Below are 22,253 nucleotides of genomic sequence, written 5' to 3'. Positions count from 1 at the left end.
TTGGGTCTTGGGTCCTGGACACTTAGTGTTTTCTTATAGAGTACTAATGGTGCCCCTACTTTTCCTTGGGGGTATGTTGCCCCCAGTGGCATCATAAGTATATATAGTATATATATACAAAGTATTTATATGTTTCTTCTTCTTATTCTTTTTAGTAATCTTTACAGGAAAAGGGGTTACTATAGTGCCCATTGTTCCCGGCATTTTAGTTGACTTTTACAACACTCATGGCTTACGGAGGAAAGATTCTTATTCCACTTCCCCATGGATATAAAAGGAAAAGCAATAAGACCAAGAACTATTAAGATAAAATCAAAGAAAACTCAGATGAGTGTGTATAAATAAATGTGTACATGTATGTGTAGTGTGACCTAAGTGTAAGTAGAAGTAGCAAGACATACCTGTAATCTTGCATATTTATGAGACAGACAAAAGACATCAGCAATCCTACCATCATGTAAAACAATTACAGGCTTTCGTTTTCCACTCACTTGGCAGGACGGTAGTACCTCCCTGGGTGGTTGCTGTCTACCAACCTACTACCATGATAATGATAATGTGTGAGTGTGGTGAAAGTGTTGAATGATGATGAAAGTATTTTCTTTTTGGGGATTTTCTTTCTTTTTGGGGTCACCCTGCCTCGGTGGGAGACGGCTGACTTGTCGAGAAAAAAAAAAATTTACATGTCTCAGCAATGTTTTGGATATGTAGAAGTATATAATGAAGAGGAAGCGGAGGAAGTTCCCTTGAAGCATGAAAAACCAAGTCCACCCCTGACAGTGACATAAGATGAAATAACATCTGATAAGAGCTGACGTTTGATGAGCATACACAAGGGTGGGGGAGGGTGCAGCTGATAAGAAAAGATTAGAGGTGACATTTGATGAGCATCACCCTGGCTTTGTTTTTGCTGGTACATAAACATTTCTGTCTGGCTATTTGTCTGTGTCAAGCTCCCTGTCCATCCGTTTAGCTCTCTGTCTGTCTCTGCGTCATAATGTTTCCTCACATCTTCAAGCAGAGTATAGCACTTTGTCTGGATTTTTGGGTTATCCTAGGTAATTTATACTATGTATACTTGTATTTATGTGTACCTGTAAGACAGAGATAGACAAAGACAGATTGAAAGAGATAGACAGAGAAAGATAGACAAAGGCAGAGACAGACAGATAAACACAGATAGATAGAGACAGAGAGACAGAGAAAGATAGACAAAGGCAGAGACAGACAGACAGAGAAAGAGAGACAGAGACAGATAGAGATAGACAGAGATCAACAGACCTTAAACTTGGGGTTAACATCACTTTCCTCTTAAAAGAGGAGTGTTAATATGACATTACATCAGTGAACCCTTGGTGTTTGCCGCACTATTTGCTCTAGCTAGCGCTCAATTTAACTGGCGCTCTGACAAGGTACTAAGTGGTCCCAGATTTTTTTAATACTGTGCACACCGATTCTATGCTGACCAGGCATCTCAGGCCAATCGTGCCAAATTTGGAGGCAGTAAAATTAAAACGTACATATACATTTGGGGTGCTATGTGTAAGAACGTATATATACATTTGGACCGTTTAGGGGTTAATAACTTTATCTTATTCCAATTTAACAGGGTCAAACAGTTCATTTGAAATATACTGTACCTAGAATGTCAATCCATATGCTTCATAATTCTTCCTGTTCTATGATTATACATGCCATACACTCTGAAATGGGCTTAATAAATTTTCTATACTTTTTTTTTTTCAATGACCAAGCCGTATCACACCGAGGCAGGGTGACTTAAAAAGAAAAGCTTACATTTCTCTTTTTAAATTTAGTAATGTATATACGAGAAAGGGTTACTAGCCCCTTGCTCCCGGCATTTTAATCGCCTCTTATGGCATGCATGGCTAATGGAAGAAGACCTCTGTTCCACTTCCCCATGAGAACTATGTTATTTACCAAGTCATTAATTTTCTAAGTCATTTTTCGTTTATCAAGTATAGTATTAATTTTCTGTATACACATAAGGCCTTTTGGTGTTTGTGAATAATGTTCACTTTTTTTTTTTTGCATAAATTGTTAAAAATTTCTTATTTCATTATAATGACCATTTTGTTTTGCTTGTTGCATGATCCCTAAATCAAAATTTTCCTTTGATTTTCATATTTGGTGTCACAGGAGGAATACGAACTTTAGAATGCCTTCATTGTCAACTGAACTGAAATTACATTGCTTCACTGTACAGTGGTCCCTCAATAATCGTCTGGCCTGAAAGTCGTCCATTTCGGAAATCGCCGCGTTATTTCGTCTAAACATTGGCTCGCAAATGGTCCGTTAACTCGCTAATCGTCCTTCGTCCTGGACGATTACTCATGGCTCTGAGCCGCCTCTGCCTCCTTTCCCAGCTAGTGTGCCATTGTTTACCAGTGAGCGACGGTCCCCTCACTTGTTCATACGAAATATTTCGTAACATCCCATTCATTTTAGTGCTTGCAAGCGCTAAATAAGCTACCATGGCTCCAAAGAAAGCTCCTAGTGCCAAGCCTTTGGTAAAGAAGGTGAGAAATACAATTGAATTTAAGAAAAACATCATTGAACAATAAGAAAGTGGCATACGTGTGGGCGAACTGGCCAGGATGTATAACAAATCCCGTACAACCATATCTTCCATCATAGCCAAGAAAAAGGAAATCAAGGAAGCTGTTGTTGCAAAGGGGTTAAATATGCTGACAAAAATGAGATCACTGGTACTCGAAGATGTTGAGAAGTTATTATTGGTGTGGATAAATGAGAAACAATTAGCAGGAGATAGTCTTATGACGTCGCTTATTTGTGAAAAGGCTAGGCAGTTGCATGATGATTTGGTAAAGAAATTGCCTGCAACTAGTGGTGATCTGAGTGAATGTAAGGCCAGCAAAAGTTGGTTTGAGAGATTTAAGAAGCGTACTGGCATACACAGTGTGGTAAGGCATGGTGAGGCTGCCAGTTCGGACCAAAAATCAGCTGAAAAATATGTGCAGGAATTCAAGGAGTACATAGAGGCTGAAGGACTGAAACCCGAACAAGTGTTCAATTATGACGAAACAGGCCTCTTTTGGAAGAAAATGCCAAAGGGGACCTACATTACTCAGGAAGAAAAGGCACTGCCAGGACACAAGCCTATGAAAGACAGGCTGACGCTCATGTTCTGTGCTAATGCTAGTGGGAATTTCCTCCTCCAGTCTTCCATACGCTAAGAAGAATCGCCAATAAAGGTAAGTGTTATGCTGTTAATGTTTCATTCATCATGTCCCATTGTATTGTTTATGTACTACATCTATATTTCATGTAAAAAATTTTTTTGTTTTAATACTTCTAGGTGTCAGGAACGGATTAATTGTATTTACATTATTTCTTATGGGGAAAATTGATTTGAAAATCGTCTATTTCGATAATACAGTATTATCATTCCAGAAGTATGTTCAGGTGCCAGTACTGACCGAATTTGTTCCCACCATTTCAGACAAACATACACGTACAAACGCAATGGTCGCATTGGGAGGTGATCGTTATGCGGGGGTCCACTGTAGTCCCACTTCCAGGAACGGATTAAGGATGATAATTGAGGGACCACTGTACTACTATTGTACAGTACAAGAAATTTAGCAAGAATCCAAATAAACCTCAGGATATGTGACAAAGACAATAAAAGTCAATTTCTAGAACTTATAAAATAAAAGAAAATTTAATACAATATTTAAAACATTCTAGGTAGAGGGTTGGTAGACAGTAACCGCCCAGGGAGGTACTACCGTCCTGCCAAGTGAGTGTAAAACGAAAGCCTGTAATTGTTTTACATGATGGTAGGATTGCTGGTGTCCATTTTTTTGTCTCTTAAAACATGCAAGGTTTCAGGTACGTCTTGCTACTTCTACTTACACTTAGGTCACACTACACATACATGTACAAGCATATATATACACACCCCTCTGGGTTTTCTTCTATTTTCTTACTAGCTCTTGTTCTTGTTCATTTCCTCTTATCTCCATGGGGAAGTGGAACAGAATTCTTCCTCCATAAGCTATGCGTGTTGTAAGAGGTGACTAAAATGCCAGGAGCAAGGGGCTAGTAACCCCTTCTCCTGTATAAATTACTAAATTTAAAAAGAGAAACTTTTGTTTTTCTTTTTGGGCCACCCTGCCTTAGTGGGATATGGCCGGTTTGTTGAAAGAAGATGATTTAACACATTAAAAAAGTATCTAAAACAGTAGGCATTCTCTCAGCAATTCACTCTCATATATCTCAGACTATGCTACTGAGACTTGCCCTATACAGTATTATACAGGTACAGTAGGGCGCCGCTTTATGGTTCCCCCACCTGTCTTTCTAATACAGTCACCGTGCCCCACCCGGTTTGTTTACATTCTTCATGAGCACAACTCTCTATTATGTCTGGAAACTTTCCAAAATTTCAAGTGTTTTAAGGTTATTGCATTTTTTATATGTACAGTAGGGCCCCACTAATACAGCAGGTTAGGTTCCAGGCTACCACTGCAAAGCAGACATCACCGGAAAGCAGAACGCCATTTTTTCCACTTATAAATGCATATAAATACCAGATAAGTTTACACTAACATATATTAAGTTAGCAATAGAACTAGGCATTAAAAAACAATAGAAAGTAAAATATACACACAGTACACTCATTATTTACCTCAAAATATTTGTAGTCTTATTGTAGGGCAAAAGGTGAGCAGTATTTATTGTGAGAAGTCAGGTGTGGGTAGGTATGGTAGCCCTCCTGGCCACCCCCACCCACACATAATATACTATGACGCTGAACCCTTTCAGGGTTGGTGCTGTACTAGTACGCGTAAATTCTAGCAGCCTCAGATTAAGAGGGAAATAGCTGGTATACCTACATGTGAGAGAATGGGTCTCCATGGTCAGTGTGCGTGGTACAAAAAAAAATCGGGGACCCAGTGGTGCATTGTGGGAAAGCCATTTTATTACACCTTGTTCACCATGCCTAGGGCTATGAAACTCCTCACTCCTCAGCTAATTGGGGCTCTTTTGTTCCCAAGTGACAGTTCAAACACAGATGGAAGTGTCAGTGAAGATGAATTTCATGGTTTTGAGGAGTTTGTGACCAAAAGCAATGCCCAGGAAACCTGAAGGAAGGAAGGTAAGAAGAAAAGGAGGGAGGAAGGAAGGAAGAGATAAGAGGAAGGAAGGAAGAAAGGAAGGAAGGAGGGAAGGAAGAAAGGAAGTAAGGAGACCATCAACCTAGGATAACCCAAAAAATTCAGACATTGACTTATTTCCATGTGGGTTGGTGGGGTGGAGAGGAAGTTGACAGGCAGTGAGGGTGGTGAATGATGGTGTTATTTGTCATTGTGACACTAATTATGCCGGTGACTCAGCATATTTGCAAGTCCACCCCCACACAACAACTACGAGCTTTATAGAAGCTGTAGCAGTTCTGGGAAGTGTCTAGTGACTTTATATGTGTATACATGTGATAGAAAAATAGTAATAAACAACATTTTTTATTGTTGGTTTGTGTAAACATGTTTTGTAAATAATATAATGACTGTGCAGTTACTGTGTAGCATACGAGTGAATATACATTCAGTAAACCTTATATTGGTCTCACAAGCCATAAAATTACTTGAATGAAGAAAAAAAAGGAAGGAAGAAGTAAGGAGGGAAAGAGGGAAGGTAGGTAGGAAGAGATGAGAGAAAGGAAGAAGGAAGGTAGGTAGGTAGGTAGGAAGAGATGAGAGGATGGAAGGAAGGAAGGAAGGAAGGAAGGAAGGAAGGAAGGAAGGAAAGAAGGAAAGTAGATTTCTGGGGAGGAAAGAATGTGTTGTGGAAGGCAGTGAGTGTTAGCGAGTGGAGGTATGATGCATAATTGTGACACAAGACACACTGGTGACTCAGAATATTTACATGTCCACCCCCACACAACTACAAGCTTTCAGAACCTCTTGTAGTTATAGAAACCTGTCTAGTGACTCTATATGTGTATCTATATGATAGAAAAATAGTAATAAACAACATTTTTTAATGTTGGTTTGTGTAAACATGTTTTGTAAACAATATAATGACAGCAAAGTTTGTGCTGTTATTGTGTAGTATACAATGAGTGAATATATACCAAATAGTCTCTATATTGGTCTCAGAGGCCATAAAAGTTACTTGAAAAAATAAAATATTGAAAAATAAAAGAAAAAAGTAGAAAAAAAAAAAACTATTACCAGGTGGCTGGCAGTCGGCAAAGTTGCCATATGCTGTTCAATTTCTGTCAACTTCACTCCTCCATATCTCAGTAAGTATTGAATAAGTTTACTGAGTATACCAGGAAAAGTGTATGGTAGGGTTATTATTGAAAGAATTGGAGGTAAGACAGAATGTAGAATTGCGGATGAGCAAGGAGGTTTTAGAGTGGGTAGGGGATGTGTAGATCAAGTGTTTACATTGAAGCATATATGTGAGCAGTATTTAGATAAAGTTAGGGAAGTGTTTATTGCATTTATGGATTTAGAAAAGGCATATGATAGTGTGGATAAGGGAGCAATGTGGCAGATGTTGCAAGTATATGGAATAGGTGGTAAGTTACTAAATGCTGTAAAGAGTTTTTATGAGGATAGTGAGGCTCAGGTTAGGGTGTGTAGAAGAGAGGGAGACTACTTCCCAGTAAAAGTAAGTCTTAGACAAGGATGTGTAATGCCACCATGGTTGTTTAATGTATTTATAGATGGGGTTGTAAAAGAAGTAAATGCTAGGGTGTTCGGGAGAGGGGTGGGATTAAATTATGGGGAATCAAATACAAAATGGGAAGTGACACAGTTACTTTTTGCTGATGATACTGTGCTTATGGGAGATTCATCAGCAAAAAGTAACTGTGTCACTTCCCATTTTGTATTTGATTCCCCATAATTTAATCCCACCCCTCTATCGAACACCCTAGCATTTACTTCTTTTACAACCCCATCTGCAAAAGGTTAGTGGACGTATTTGGGAGTGTGTGTAAAGGTAGAAAATTGAAAGTGAACATAGAAAAGAGTAAGTTGATGATGGTATCAAATGATTTAGATAAAGAAAAATTGGATATCAAATTCGGGAGGAGTATGGAAGATACGAATGTTTTCAGATATTTGGGAGTTGACGTGTCAGTGGATGGATTTATGAAGGATGAGGTTAATCATAGAATTGATGAAGGAAAAAAGGTGAGTGGTGCATTGAGGTATATGTGGAGACAAAAAAATGTCATCTATGGAAGCAAAGAAGGGAATGTATGAAAGTATAGTAGTACCAACACTCTTATATGGGTGTGAAGCTTGGGTTGTAAATGCCACAGCAAGGAGGCAGTGGAGATGTCCTGTCTAAGGGCAATGTGTGGTGTAAATATCATGCAGAAAATTCGGAGTGTGGAAATTAGGAGGTGTGGAGTTAATAAAAGTATTAGTCAGAGGGCTGAAGAAGGGTTGTTGAGGTGGTTTGGTCATTTAGAGAGAATGGATCAAAGTAGAATGACATGGAGAGCGTATAAATCTGTAGGGAAAGACAGGTGGGGTAGGGGTCGTCCTCGAAAAAGTTGGAGGGAGGGGGTAAAGGAGGTTTTGTGGGTGAGGGGCTTGGACTTCCAGCAAGTGTGCATGAGCGTGTTAGATAGGAGTGAATGGAGACGATTGGTATTAGGGATTCAGGGAAACCGGTTATTTTATATAGCCGGACTTGAGTCCTGGAAATGGGAAGTACAATGCCTGCACTTTGAAGAAGGGGTTTGGGATATTGACAGTTTGGAGGGATATGTTATGTATCTTTATACATATATACTTCTAAACTGTTGTATTCTGAGCACCTCTGCAAAAACAGTGATTATGTGTGAGTGAGGTGAAAGTGTTGAATGATGAAAGTATATTCTTTTAGGGGATTTCCTTTCTTTTTGGGTCACCCTGCCTCAGTGGGAGATGGCCGACTTGTTTAAAAAAAAAAAAAAGCCTGTTGAGCATACGTGGTAAAGTGCATAGTATAGTTATTATTGAAAGAATTAAGAGTAAGACAGAAAGTAGGATAGTAGATGAACAAAGAGGCTTTAGGAAAGGTGTGAAGACCAAGTGTTTACAGTGAAACATATAGGTGAACAGTATTTAGATAAGGGTAAAGAGGTTTTTGTGGCATTTATGGATTTGGAAAAGGCATATGACAGGGTGGATAAGGGAGCAATGTGGCAGATGTATGGTATAGGAGGTAGGTTACTGAAAGCAGTTAAGAGTTTTTATGAGGATACTGAGGCTCAGGTTAGAGTATGTAGGAGACAGAGATTATTTCCCAGTAAAAGTAGGCCTTAGACAAGGATGTGTGATGTCACCGTGGTTGTTCAATATATTTATAGATGGGGTTGTGAGAGAAGTGAATGCTAGGGTTTTGGCAAGAGGTGTGGAGTTAAAAGATAAAGAATCAAACACAAAGTGGGAGTTGTCACAGTTGCTCTTTGCTGATGACATTGTGCTTTTGGGAGATTCTGAAGAGAAGTTGCAGAAGTTGGTGGATGAATTTGGTAGGGTATGCAAAAGAAGAAAATTAAAAGTGAATATGGGAAAGAGTAAGGTTATGAGGAAAACAAAAAGATTAGGTGATGAAAGATTGGATATCAGATTGGAGGGAGAGAGTATGGAGGAGGTGAATGTATTCTCATATTTAGGAGAGGACATGTCAGCAGATCAGTCTATGAAGGATGAGGTGAATCACAGAATTGATGAGGGGAAAAGGGTAAGTGGTGCACTTAGGAGTCTGTGGAGATAAACTTTGTCTGTGGAAGCAAAGAGGGGAATGTATGAGAGTATAGTTGTACCAAAAATCTTGTATGGGAGTGAAGCATGGGTGATGAATGTTGCAACGAGGAGAAGACTGGAGGCTGTGGAGATGTCATGTCTGAGGGCAATGTGTGGTGTGAATATAATGCAGAGAACTCATAGTTTGGAAATTAGGAGATGGTGTGGGATTACCAAAACTATTATCCAGAGGGCTGAGGAGGGGTTGTTGAGGTGGTTCAGACATGTAGAGAGAATGGGACAAAACAGAACGACTTTGAGAGTGTATAAATCTGTAGTGGAGGGAAGGCGGGGTAGGGGTCAGCCTAGGAAGGGTTGGAGGGAGAGGGTAAAGGAGGTTTTGTGTGCAAGGGGCTTGGATTTCGAGCAAGTGTACATGAGCATATTTGATAGGAGTGAATAGAGACAAATGGCTTTTAATACTTGACGTGCTGTTGGAGTATGAGCAGAGACAAATGGCTTTTAATACTTGACGTGCTGTTGGAGTGTGAGCAAAGTAACATTTATGAAGGGATTCAAGGACACCGGCAGGCCGGACTTGAGTCCTGGAGATGGGAAGTACAGTGTCTACACTCTGAAGGAGGGGTGTTAATGTTGCAGTTTTATAACCGTAGTGTAAAGCACCCCTCTGGCAAGACAGTGATGGAGTGAATGATGATGAAAGTTTTTCTTTCTCGGGCCACCCTGCCATGGTGGGAATCGACCGATGTGTTAATAATAATAATAAAAAATAATGTCAACCTATTCCTGACTGCGTATTGGAATGGCCAGTTGGACAGGTATTGGACGGTGACGTCATTTGTTTACTCTTGAACATCGCCAAAGAATCGAACATTTCTGCTACTCTGAGCTCAATTTCAAGGTACTTATGCTCGTGAAACCAATCAAAATCATATCTATTTCTGTAATATATCTTCCAGTCTATCAAATGAGACCAAAAATGAGAATACAACCATAAAAACCACATGAAAATATACTGCTAAGGGGCGGCTAATGGCTGAGAAGTAAACTCTGTTATTTATGGTCCGATTTTTTCAATTTTGGTTTATGTTAAGAAGCATCTTTCCATCATACACTGCCCAAGTTCAATACGATAGTCCAACAAACAATTGAGATCCAATTCCCTAGATGAAATGCAAGAGCCCCTCACCAGCGTCAAGGAACCTCCCTTGAGGCGTGCTCGCATTCTGGAAGCAAAAAATCGACCAAGCGACTGTTCGTATCTTGAAAAACTCGCACATTGGGGCACTCTTAAGCTGAGGTTCCACTGTATTTTTATTGTGAGGAAATTATTATTTTAATAAAAACAAATACTGTATTGAGAGGTAAAAGTATCACAAACTCTTACAAACGTATGTGAATGAACTAAAATTGGACACACATTAATACGCGATTATTTCGCCTGACCGAGTGAATACCCACCACCCATTCAGTTCGTTTTTTTACATTGTCTGAACTCTGTGTATCTCATTCTCTCTCGTTTACTAGATCGTTAACTAGTTGGCTCTCGTTGATTATGGCATCTAAGTTTAGTTGTCATAAAAAGAAGAGTCGTATGCCTCTTACTTTAAGTGCCAAGTTAGAAATGATTAAAATTAGTGAACTGACTTTTTTGGGATATCCTAGGTTCTCTACACATATGTATGATAATCTATGTAACTATATTTGTGTATACCTGAATAAACTTACTAACAAGGTATGTCAATGGCTGAGATAGCCATCAAATATAGTTACATATAGCAGCATATGTGTAGAGAACCTAGGATAACTCAAAAAAGTCAAAGTGACTTATTGCTGACATGGAAAAACTTTACACTGCCACTCACCTCTCAGATATTCATATTAATATTAATATGCTAGGGTGTTCGGGAGAGGGGTGGGATTAAATTTTGGGGAATCAAATTCAAAATGGGAATTGACACAGTTACTTTTTGCTGATGATACTGTGCTTATGGGAGATTCTAAAGAAAAATTGCAAAGGTTAGTGGATGAGTTTAGGAATGTGTGTAAAGGTATAAAGTTGAAAGTGAACATAGAAAAGAGTAAGGTGATGAGGGTATCAAATGATTTAGATAAAGAAAAATTGGATATCAAATTGGGGAGGAGGAGTATGGAAGAAGTGAATGTTTTCAGATACTTGGGAGTTGACATGTTGGTGGATGGATTTATGAAGGATGAGGTTAATCATAGAATTGATGAGGGAAAAAAGGTGAGTGATGCATTGAGGTACATGTGGAGTCAAAAAATGTTATCTATGGAGGCAAAGAAGGGAATGTATGAAAGTATAGTAGTACCAATACTCTTATATGGGTGTGAAGCTTGGGTGGTAAATGCAGCAGCGAGGAGACGGTTGGAGGCAGTGGAGATGTCCTGTTTAAGGGCAATGTGTGGTGTAAATATTATGCAGAAAATTCGGAGTGTGGAAATTAGGAAAAGGTGTGGAGTTAATAAAAGTATTAGTCAGAGGGCAGAAGAGGGGTTGTTGAGGTGGTTTGGTCATTTAGAGAGAATGGATCAAAGTAGAATGACATGGAAAGCATATAAATCTATAGGGGAAGGAAGGCGGGGTAGGGGTCGTCCTCGAAAGGGTTGGAGAGAGGGGGTAAAGGAGGTTTTGTGGGCGAGGGGCTTGAACTTCCAGCAAGCGTGCGTGAGCGTGTTAGATAGGAGTGAATGGAGACGAATGGTACTTGGGACCTGACGATCTGTTGGAGTGTGAGCAGGGTAATATTTAGTGAAGGGATTCAGGGAAACCGGTTATTTTCATATAGTCGGACTTGAGTCCTGGAAATGGGAAGTACAATGCCTGCACTTTAAAGGAGGGGTTTGGAATATTGGCAGTTTGGAGGGATATGTTGTGTATCTTTATATGTATATGTTTCTAAACTGTTGTATTCTGAGCACCTCTGCAAAAACAGTGATAATGTGTGAGTGTAGTGAAAGTGTTGAATGATGATGAAAGTGTTTTTTCTTTTTGGGGATTTTCTTTCTTTTTTGGGTCACCTTGCCTCGGTGGAAGACGGCCGACTTGTTGAAGAAAGAAGAAGAAAAAAAAAAAATTTAGGGTAACAAGTGTATTGTGTATTTTACCTTTTATTGTGTTTTTTACTGCCTAGTTCTATTGCTAACTTAATATATGTTAGTATAAACCTGCTATCTAGCATTTATATGCATTTATAAATGAAAAAAAAGGGGGTGTTCCACTTTACCTAACTTGCCATTTAAGAGGGGCCCTACTGGATATAAATATACAGGACCCATATTTCATGTAGTGTCTGTGCCTGGGAAGATACAGTAAAACTTTGCCCTTAAAAAGCATATCTGAATGAGCAATGGACAACCTACAACTCCCATTTTTGAACTTAACCTACTGACTTACTATAAGATGATGGAATACAAAGTCTTATCCTGTAAAATTATGTAGAGTAATTACTTTTTTTTATTCCACACTTGCAGGACTCTGAGTAATAATATAGGTCGACCAGACTTTTCCTGAAGAGCTGTATGACTTAAAGAAGAAATACTCTACAATTATGGGATAGATTAACCCTTTCAGGGTCGACAGGCCCTCTCAGAGACTTGTTCTCAGGGTCGGCCAAATTTAAAAAAAAAAATTCTTATGCAAAGATAGAGAATCTTTTCTCGATCATAATGACACCAAAAGTATGATATTTGATGGAAAACTTACAGAATTATGCTCTCGCGAAGTTAGCGGTCTCGATGATGTTTACGCATCGGGGACTTTCCCACTTTGAGCCCTATTTTCAGCCAATTGAGTGTACTTGTCGACAAAAATCATAACTATTTCGCTAGAACTTCATTTTGTCTATCGAATGAGCACAAGAAACCACCTATTTACTGATTTCAACTATCCAATACAGTGGTCAGAATTTAGCAATTTTGCCAATTTCACACAAATTTCAAAAGATGCCAATTTCCGAATAGGGTCCAGAATAAACAAGAAAGACATTCCTGGCACTAAAATATCGTTTCCTCTGTTCATTAGTCACGTCCACATGCCCCTCTTACATTCTTTTCCTTTCCACTTTGAATTTTTATTCTCACAAAAAAATAGATTTACTGTTATGTAGACTACTGCATTGGTGTAGAAATGGTATAAATAATATCAGCGCACTTGTGAAAGAATATTAGACTCACCAGTTGACATGTATTGGACGCATACCATGATTTGTTTACTTTTGAACTTTGGTAAAAAATCAAACATTTCTGCTACTTTGAGCTCAATTTCAAGGTACTTTTCTATGTAAAACCAGTCAAAATCATCTCAATTTCTGTAATATGTCTTCCATTCTATAAAATGAGACCAGGAAAACTAGAATACAACAATAAATACCATACGAAAATGCAGTGCAAAGTAGCTGTTTTAATCCAAAAACACGGTCAACTTTTTTTTTTACTCATTACGCACTGTGCTGCAGGATTTTTTTCATGCCGCGCACACTGACCACATGGACCCATTCTATCATATGTAGGCCTACCAGCTTTCTCTCACTAGATTTGAGGGCGCCAGAATTTAGGCATACTAGTACGTCAAAAACCCTGGGTCATAAGCCGTACTAGTACGGCCGAAACTCTGAAAGGGTTAAGGAACTAAGAGCTGTAAAAGCATATTCAACTTCAAGAAAAATGTCAAAGAACTATGAATATGACGTAATCTGTTACACATTATCATAAAGTACTGCATTATCTTTGTTTGACTAATTACTATAATTCATTCATTCCCAACCTGGTTTTCATTTGTTTGGTGATAAGTCTCTTGTTTCCTTGATTTAGTAATCTTAACAGGCACTTCATGTCCTCATTAAGTTTACTTGTACCATGTCTTACGTCATCAGACACAGTACTCTGTAAAACGAAAAGAAAATTATATAGAGCTATATTAAGATGTACAATTCAATATTATTTGCACTTGACCTAAAAAATTGTATTTCTTGAAAACATTTTGTTGAAAATAAGAAAAAGTTTTGGAGTGAGATTAACAAGTTAGGGAAGCCTAGAGAACAAATGGATTTGCCAGTTAAAAATAAGAGAGGAGAGTTATTAAATGGAGAGTTAGAGGTATTGGGAAGATGGAGGGAATATTTTGAGGAACTGTTAAATGTTGATGAAGATAGGGAAGCTGTGATTTCGTGTATAGGGCAAGGAGGAATAACATCTTGTAGGAGTGAGGAAGAGCCAGTTGTGAGTGTGGGGGAAGTTTGTGAGACAGTAGGTAAAATGAAAGGGGGTAAGGCAGCCGGGATTGATGGGATAAAGATAGAAATGTTAAAAGCAGGTGGGGATATAATTTTGGAGTGGTTGGTGCTATTATTTAATAAATGTATGGAAGAGGGTAGGGTACCTAGGGATTGGCAGAGAGCATGCATAGTTCCTTTGTATAAAGGCAAAGGGGACAAAAGAGAGTGCAAAAATTATAGGGGGATAAGTCTGTTGAGTATACCTGGTAAAGTGTATGGTAGAGTTATTATGCAAAGAATTAAGAGTAAGATGGAGAATAGGATACCAGATGAACAAGGAGGCTTTAGGAAAGGTAGGGTGTGTGTGGACCAGGTGTTTACAGTGAAACATATAAGTCAACAGTATTTAGATAAGGTTAAAGAGGTTTTTGTGGCATTTATGGATTTGGAAAAGGAGTATGACAGAGTGGATAGGGGGGCAATGTGGCAGATGTTGCAGGTGTATGGTATAGGAGGTAGGTTACTGAAAGCAGTGAAGAGTTTTTACGAGGATAGCGAGGCTCAAGTTAGAGTATGTAGGAAAGAGGGAGATTATTTCCCAGTAAAAGTAGGCCTTAGACAAGGATGTGTGATGTCACCGTGGTTGTTTAATATATAAAAGATGGGGCTGTAAGAGAAGTAAATGCGAGGGTCTTGGCAAGAGGCGTGGAGTTAAAAGATAAAGAATCACACAAAGTGGGAGTTGTCACAGTTGCTCTTTGCTGATGACACTGTGCTCTTGGGAGATTCTGAAGAGAAGTTGCAGAGGTTGGTGGAAGAATTTGGTAGGGTATGTAAAAGAAGAAAATTAAAAGTGAATACAGGAAAGAGTAAGGTTATGAGGATAACAAAAAGATTAGGTGATGAAAGATTGGATATCAGATTGGAGGGAGAGAGTATGGAGGTGGTGAATGTATTCAGATATTTGGGAGTGGACATGTCAGCAGATGGGTCTATGAAAGATGAGGTGAATCATAGAACTGATGAGGGGAAAAGGGTGAGCGGTGCACTTAGGAGTCTGTGGAGACAAAGAACTTTGTCCTTGGAGGAAAAGTGGGGAATGTATGAGAGTATAGTTTTACCAACACTCTTATATGGGTGTGAAGCATGGGTGATGAATGTTGTAGCCTTATCTAAATACTGTTCACTTATATGGAGCGAAACAGAATGACTTCAAGAGTGTATCAGTCTGTAGTGGAAGGAAGGCGGGGTAGGGGTCGGCCTAGGAAAGGTTAGAGGGAGGGGGTAAAGGAGGTTTTGTGTGCGAGGGGCTTGGACTTCCAGCGGGCATGCGTGAGCGTGTTTGATAGGAGTGAATGGAGACAAATGGCTTTTAATACTTGACGTGCTATTGGGGTGTGAGCAAAGTAACATTTATGAAGGGATTCAGGGAAACCGGCAGGCCGGACTCGAGTCCTGGAGATGGGAAGTACGGTGCCTGCACTCTGAAGGAGGGGTGTTAATGTTGCAGTTTAAAAACTGTAGTGTAAAGCACCCTTCTGGCAAGACAGTGATGGGGTGAATGATGGTGAAAGTTTTTCTTTTTCAGGCCACCCTGCCTTGGTGGGAATCGGCCAGTGTGCTAATAAAAAAATATATAATTTTATAAGGAACAAGCATGCTCATCACTGAAGAACAGGTCATTTTTAAAAAAATTATAATCTGAGAATAAGCAAACACACTCAGGTGGGAGAGGAAGAAAGAGAGGATGCAACACGAAGACCCATGATAAGATAATGAAGAATATGCAACTAGAAGCCAAAGTAGTGTGTGAAAATATAGTAGACCACCACTGTAACTGCTTTCAAAGAAATAAATCTTCAATAAGAGTATTTCCTTTTGTTTCTACCACTGAAACAGTTCCATTAAAGACTGAGGTCAACTAGTTGCCATTATAATTTTTTCCGATATTCACATTTCATATATGAGGCCTTAATACTTAACTTCAATATTTGTATCTTATACACATCAGTATTTCAATACATTATTGCAACAAGGAATTAAAAATAGTACTTGAAAATGAACAATAAAATACTTACATTCAGGAGGGCATCATTTAATTCTTGCATGACATTTGCATGGCAAGTGGAGTGAAGTGCAGAGACAACGAGATGAGTGTACTTCCCAAGAGACACCTGCTCCTCTTTTAAACTCAATGAGTCAGTATCTCCTGACCCACACATAAATAATAACAAATCGCAGAGAAACATGGACATACGGGTATGTGCATGATCCCATTTTTGCTGTTCATGTATGTTTTTTGGAAAAATAAATTCCCTGAATGATACTGTACCCTCTAGAATAGCTGGAACCACATACAGAGGTGAGAGTTGTGATTCTAACTGTACCCATTCTCCCTCAGAAGGTATAAGCAAATCTAGCATGCTTTGTGTTTTGCTATGATCTAGGATGATACTACAATCTTCCTCCTTTGATACTTGATTGAATACTAATGCCATAAGATTATGTGCAAGATCAGCCATTGTCACTGCTAGATGGTATGTACATGTGCTTTCAAGCACAGTTTTCTTAATATCTTTCAAAGTTGAATTAAGACAGCTGCCCTCTTCCATAAACTTATTTGGATTATCAGCTGCTAGTGATGCAATTAAACCTTTAAAAGCCTTCAAGAAAGTTGTCTTGAGAAGGTCAACTGTCTCTTCTGAAAGAGACTTTGAGGACTGACAAAGTAACAAAAACAATGATTTCATAAATTCATGGATGCCTCTTGTCTGCCAACATACATAGCTACTGAAAAGCTGCCCTGCCAAATTTGTCACCAACTGCACAATTCTGTCTTCTGGTTCATTTTCACCTGGAGCACTGACTTTAAGGTTGATGCTGAGTTTGGTCAGAATCTGTGATATGTAATCCATGGCAATCACCGGTTCTGTCAGAAAAAAGCATTTTAAGGTTCTTCATTAAATGACAATCAAATTACCACACAACAAAGTATTCCAAAAACTGTAAAGGTGTAAGAAAACTAATTTTTTTTTTAACTCACTGGCCATCTCCCACCAAGGTAGGGTGACCAAGAAAAAGAACACTTTCACGACTATTTATTCATTCAGCAGTCAGTCTGATGTAACTTAACCTGGATTCTGACCTAATGTAACCTGGTTACATTAGGTTTGGTTTCATTGGGCTAGTTTTTTTTTTTTTTTTTTAAAGTTACCAAAGAAAAAAATTAGCCTGAAATATAATTTGCTGTTGCACATGTTTAATTTTGTAGAATTTACATACTAAAAACATACAGATATAGCAAACATACAAAATAAATACTAAACAAAACTATAACTTATTATTATACACTATAAACTATAAATTATCACCTAATTCCACCATGCAGCTAAAATAAATATTAATCTTTCAAAATGAACGAAATAAATGTCAAATAATTTTGGAACAATTATGCACATTTTGAAACTAAAATTAAATTATTATTAAATGGAGAGTTAGAGGTATTGGGAAGATGGAGGGAATATTTTGAGGAATTGTTAAATGTTGAAGAAGATAGGGAAGCTGTGATTTCGTGTATAGGGCAAGGAGGAATAACAACTTGTAGGAGTGAGGAAAAGCCAGTTGTGAGTGTGGGGGAAAATTTGTGAGGCAGTAGGTAGAATTAAAGGGGATAAAGCAGCTGGGATTGATGGGATAAAGATAGAAATGTTAAAAGCAGGTGGGGATATAATTTTTGGAGTGGTTGGTGCTATTATTTAATAAATGTATGGAAGAGGGTAAGGTACCCAGAGATTGGCAGAGAGCATGCACAGTTCCTTTGTATACAGGCAAAGGGGATAAAAGAGAGTGCAAAAATTATAGGGGAATAAGTCTGTTGAGTTACTTTTGCTTTGCTTTTTGGGCCATCCTGCCTCGGTGGGATACGGTCGGTGTGTTGAAAGAAGAAAGAAGTTTGTTGAGTATACCTGGTAAAGTGTATGGTAGAGTTATTACTGAAAAATATTAAGAGTAAGACGGAGAGTAGGATAGCAGATGAACAAGGAGACTTTAGGAAAGGTAGGGGGTGTTTAGACCAAGTGTTTACAGTGAAACATATAAGTGAATAGTATTTAGATAAAGGTAAACAGATTTTTGAGGCATTTATGGATTTGGAAAAGGCATATGACTGGGTGGATAGGAGGGCAATGTGGCAGATGTTGCAGGTGGATGGTATAGGAGGTAGGTTTTTACGAGGATAGTGAGGTTCAGGTTAGAGTATGTAGGAGAGAGGGAGATTTTTTCGCAGTAAAAGTAGGCCTCAGACAAGGATGTGTGATGTCTCCGTGGTTGTTCAATATATTTATAGATGGGGCTGTAAGAGAAGTGAATGAGGGGGTCTTGGCAAGAGGTGTGGAGTTAAAAGATAAAGAATCTAACATAAAGTGGGAGTTGTCACAGTTGCTCTTTGCTGATGACACTGTGTTTTTGGGAGATTCTGAAGAGAAGTTGCAGAGGTTGGTGGATGAATTTGGTAGGGGATGTAAAAGAAGAAAATTAAAAGTGAATATAGGAAAGAGTAAGGTGATGAGGATAACAGAAAGATTAAGTGATGAAAGATTGGATATCAGTTTGGAGGGAGAGAGTATGGAGGAGGTGAATGTATTCAGATATTTAGGAGTGGACGTGTCAGCAGATGGGTCTATGAAGGATGAGGTGAATCATAGAATTGATAAGGGGAAAAGGGTGAGTGGTACACTTAGGAGTCTGTGGAGACAAAGAACTTTGTCCGTGGAAGCAAAGAGGGGAATGTATGAGAGTATAGTTGTATCAACAATCTTGTATGGGTGTGAAGCATGGGTGATGAATGGTGTAACAAGGAGAAGGCTGGAGGCAGTGGAGATGTCATGTTTGAGGGCAATGTGTGGTGTGAATATAATGCAGAGAATTCGTAGTTTGGAAATTAGGAGAAGGTGTGGGATTACCAAAACTATTATCTAGAGGGCTGAGGAGGGGTTGTTGAGGTGGTTCGGACATGTAGAGAGAATAGAACAAAACAGAATCACTTCTTGAGCGTATAAATCTGTAGTGGAGGGAAGGCGGGGTAGGGGTCGGCCTAGGAAGGGTTGGAGGGAGAGGGTAAAGGTGGTTTTGTGTGTGAGGGGCTTGGACTTTCAGCAAGCATGCATGAGCGTATTTGATAGGAGTGAATGGAGAAAAATGGTTTTTAATACTTGACATGCTGTTGGAGTGTGAGCAAAGTAACATTTACGAAGGGATTGAGGGAAACTGGCAGGCCAGACTTGAGTCCTGGAGATGGGAAATACAGTGTCTGCACTCAGGAGGAGGGATGTTAATGTTGCAGTTTTATAACTGTAGTGTAAAGCACCCTTCTGGCAAGACATTGATGGAGTGAATGATGATGAAAGTTTTTCTTTTTCGGGCCACCCTGCCTTGGCGGGAATCGGCCGATGTGTTAAGTAATAATAATAAAAAACTTTAGACAATACAAGATATGTGCATAGTTCATTATGATGCAACAATGGAATGGCTCTCAAACAACTTTGGCAAATAATTGAGGATTTTTGGAAGAAAAGTAGATTTTTCTTTTACCATAATATCACGTGACCATTGTGGCATTTTAAAATAAACTGCTTCCAGAATTCTGTTAAATTTTGAATGTATTACAACAATAAATGAATTCTGAATTTAAAATTCTGTTCTTCCCCCACTTTCCCCCCAAAAAAAGACCAATATGTAGTTTCAGTATTAACAGCTACATGTAAATTTTTAACAAAATGATCATGCCTACCCTTCTTGTTTCCATTTCTAAGTACAAAATTAAATAGAGAAATCAGGTCATCCTGCTGCATCAAGTGTTGAGTTGATGTTAATATCTTTATAGGACCACAAAGTCTGTCTACCAGTTGAACAAGTCTGGATCCCAAATGTGATGACAATAACCAAGCTGCAGCCACTTCATCTCTCTCCCGACGATCAGTCATCTTCTCAATCAGCAGCCGCAACACACTTATAGACAAGCACGGCTGAAAATAAGTAATTATCCAATAGAGTTTCTCACATTATCACATCACTTGACAATATTGTTATTTTGTATGTGATATAACACGAACATCATGCTGCATAATAATTAATACTTTTAAAAAATGTACTGTACTTTACAAAAAAAAAAAAAAAAAAAAAAAATGAACATGAACATAACATCCTATATTTGTCAATGAAATTTACTATTTATTGAAACTAATGAAAAATTCACATGTTTACATAATGCACTGGGTGTGCTTATATTCTACATACAATAAACTCTTGACAGAAACACACCTCGATATGACAAACTTTTAAAATTATGGGCAAAATTCACTAGTTAAATTATACTTTTAACTCCTTAACCTTTTGACTGTCGCAAGCCCCTTTCTGAAACTGTCATTCTATGTTGAAAAATTTTTTGGGGAAAAAAAAATTATTTTTTCTTATGAAATAATAGAGAATCTTTTCCCGGTGGTAATGACGCCAAATGTACGAAATTTGGTCAAAAACTCATGAAATTACGCTCCCACGAAATTAGCAATCTTGGCAATATATATGCATCGGCGATTTCACCGACTTTGAGCCCTATTTTTGACCAATTCCATTGTTCCAGTCGACCAAACTCATAAATATTTCTTTAGAACTCCATTTTTTCTATCAACCGAGTACAAGAAACCGCCCATTTACCGATTTGAACTACCCATCAAAGTGGTCAGAAATTGGCTATCATCGTCATTACTGAAGTCAGAGGCTTGGCCACATGAAAATAATAGTTTTCTCTTGCGATGAGGTACAACTGACCGTGACTGAGGAGTGCCCACACCAGAGGTAGAAGGTTGAGGATCGTCAGGGTTTTCTGCGCTATTATCGATATCCTGGTCATTCCTGTCGGTCACTAACTGATCAAAGCCAAAGAATTCGTCTTCATTTCCACTTCCATCAGTGTCAGAACTATCAGATAGGAAGAGGAGTCCCAATTTTCCTTGGAGTGAGAGCTGCCTTGCGACGAGGCATGGTGAACAAAGGTAATTGAGTCGGCGTTCCCACAATGCTATGCGGGCGCCTAGAATTTTTGTTTACGGTGCACACCCACCACGCAGACCCATTCTCTCACATGTAGGCCTATGAGCGTTTTCGCGCTAAATTTGATGTCGCTAGAATTTTGGCGTAGATCTACGGTTTGGACACTGAATGTGAAGCCGTAGATCTACGGGACGGACCTTGAAAGGGTTAACAATGGCTGCTAGAGCAAGTGGTGGTGCCTAGTGAAAACATGGTTCTCAGAAAACTATACCTTCTGAGCCATCTACATTATTTTCACAATTAAGAGCTTTACAGCTCCTCTGACTCAGAATAAAAGTTTTTCTGAGTCACCACTGATGATCACAGCAGTTTACATTTCATCTCTCCACCACAAAAACAATGAAAATTACTGTAGATTACGCAGTACTAAAAAATTACTATACAGCACAGAACTGTATTGCATACTACAGGTTACAATACCTGTATTCTTAGTGTCCTGCTGTCTTCTGCATCAGTGAACCAAGTCTACTACTTCAGAAGATATCTGGACGATCATGAAATATTAATTTCATAATTTGGGAGTTGTGAACAATTGGTATTATTGCACACCCCTTACCCCCTATTAGAGCATTAACCCTTTCTGGGTCCAAAGGCCAAATTTCAAAGGGTGCACCAGTGTCCAAGAATTTTCAAAAAATAATTTTGTTATTTTTTTTGATGAAATGGTAGAGAATCTTTTTCTGAAGGTAATACAACAAAAAAGTATGAAATTTGATGGAAAATTGACGCTCTCGCGAATTTTGATGTCTGCGAAATTTACGCATCAGTGATTTTACGGGCTTTGACTCCCATGTTAGGCCAATTACATTATTCCAGTCGACCAAATTCTTAGCTATTTCACTAGTATTACTTCTATTCTATCGATTGAGCACAAGAATTCGCCAAATCAACTGCTTCAACTACAAAATAAAGTGATCGGAAATTGGGAATTTGGCCAATTTAATGAAAAGTTCAAAATATTCCAATTTCAAAACAGGGTCCAGAATAAACAATGTAGGCATTCCTGGCACTAAACTAACATTTCCTCTGTTCATTAGTTATGTTTTCAGGCTTTACTAATGAATTCCATTTTTATTTTTTATTCACATAATGAATTTTTATTCAAACCAAAAAATAGATGATTTACTGTTATGCAATATTGTAATAA

The 22,253-nt window shown here is 38.6% G+C and overlaps 1 protein-coding gene across 2 annotated transcripts in view; it reads right to left on the bottom strand.

Annotated features, from left to right (window-relative positions):
* Ltn1 (E3 ubiquitin-protein ligase listerin) overlaps nt 1-20,022 on the bottom strand; it is a gene marked incomplete at its 5' end in the record, with an annotated part of 147,904 nt that extends 127,882 nt beyond the window's left edge. For both annotated transcript variants that reach the window (XM_070098650.1, XM_070098651.1), the window contains 3 exon segments: nt 13,549-13,667; nt 16,078-16,928; nt 19,788-20,022. In XM_070098650.1, coding sequence (XP_069954751.1) covers nt 13,549-13,667; nt 16,078-16,928; nt 19,788-20,022 — 1,205 coding nt within the window.
* Between the last annotated feature and the right edge of the window lie 2,231 nt (nt 20,023-22,253).

This window comes from Cherax quadricarinatus, chromosome 63, assembly GCF_038502225.1.
Source record: "Cherax quadricarinatus isolate ZL_2023a chromosome 63, ASM3850222v1, whole genome shotgun sequence".
NCBI classification, from domain to species: domain Eukaryota; kingdom Metazoa; phylum Arthropoda; class Malacostraca; order Decapoda; family Parastacidae; genus Cherax; species Cherax quadricarinatus.
Note: the sequence above shows the minus strand (reverse complement) of the source record. Positions and strands in the feature narration are given on the sequence as shown.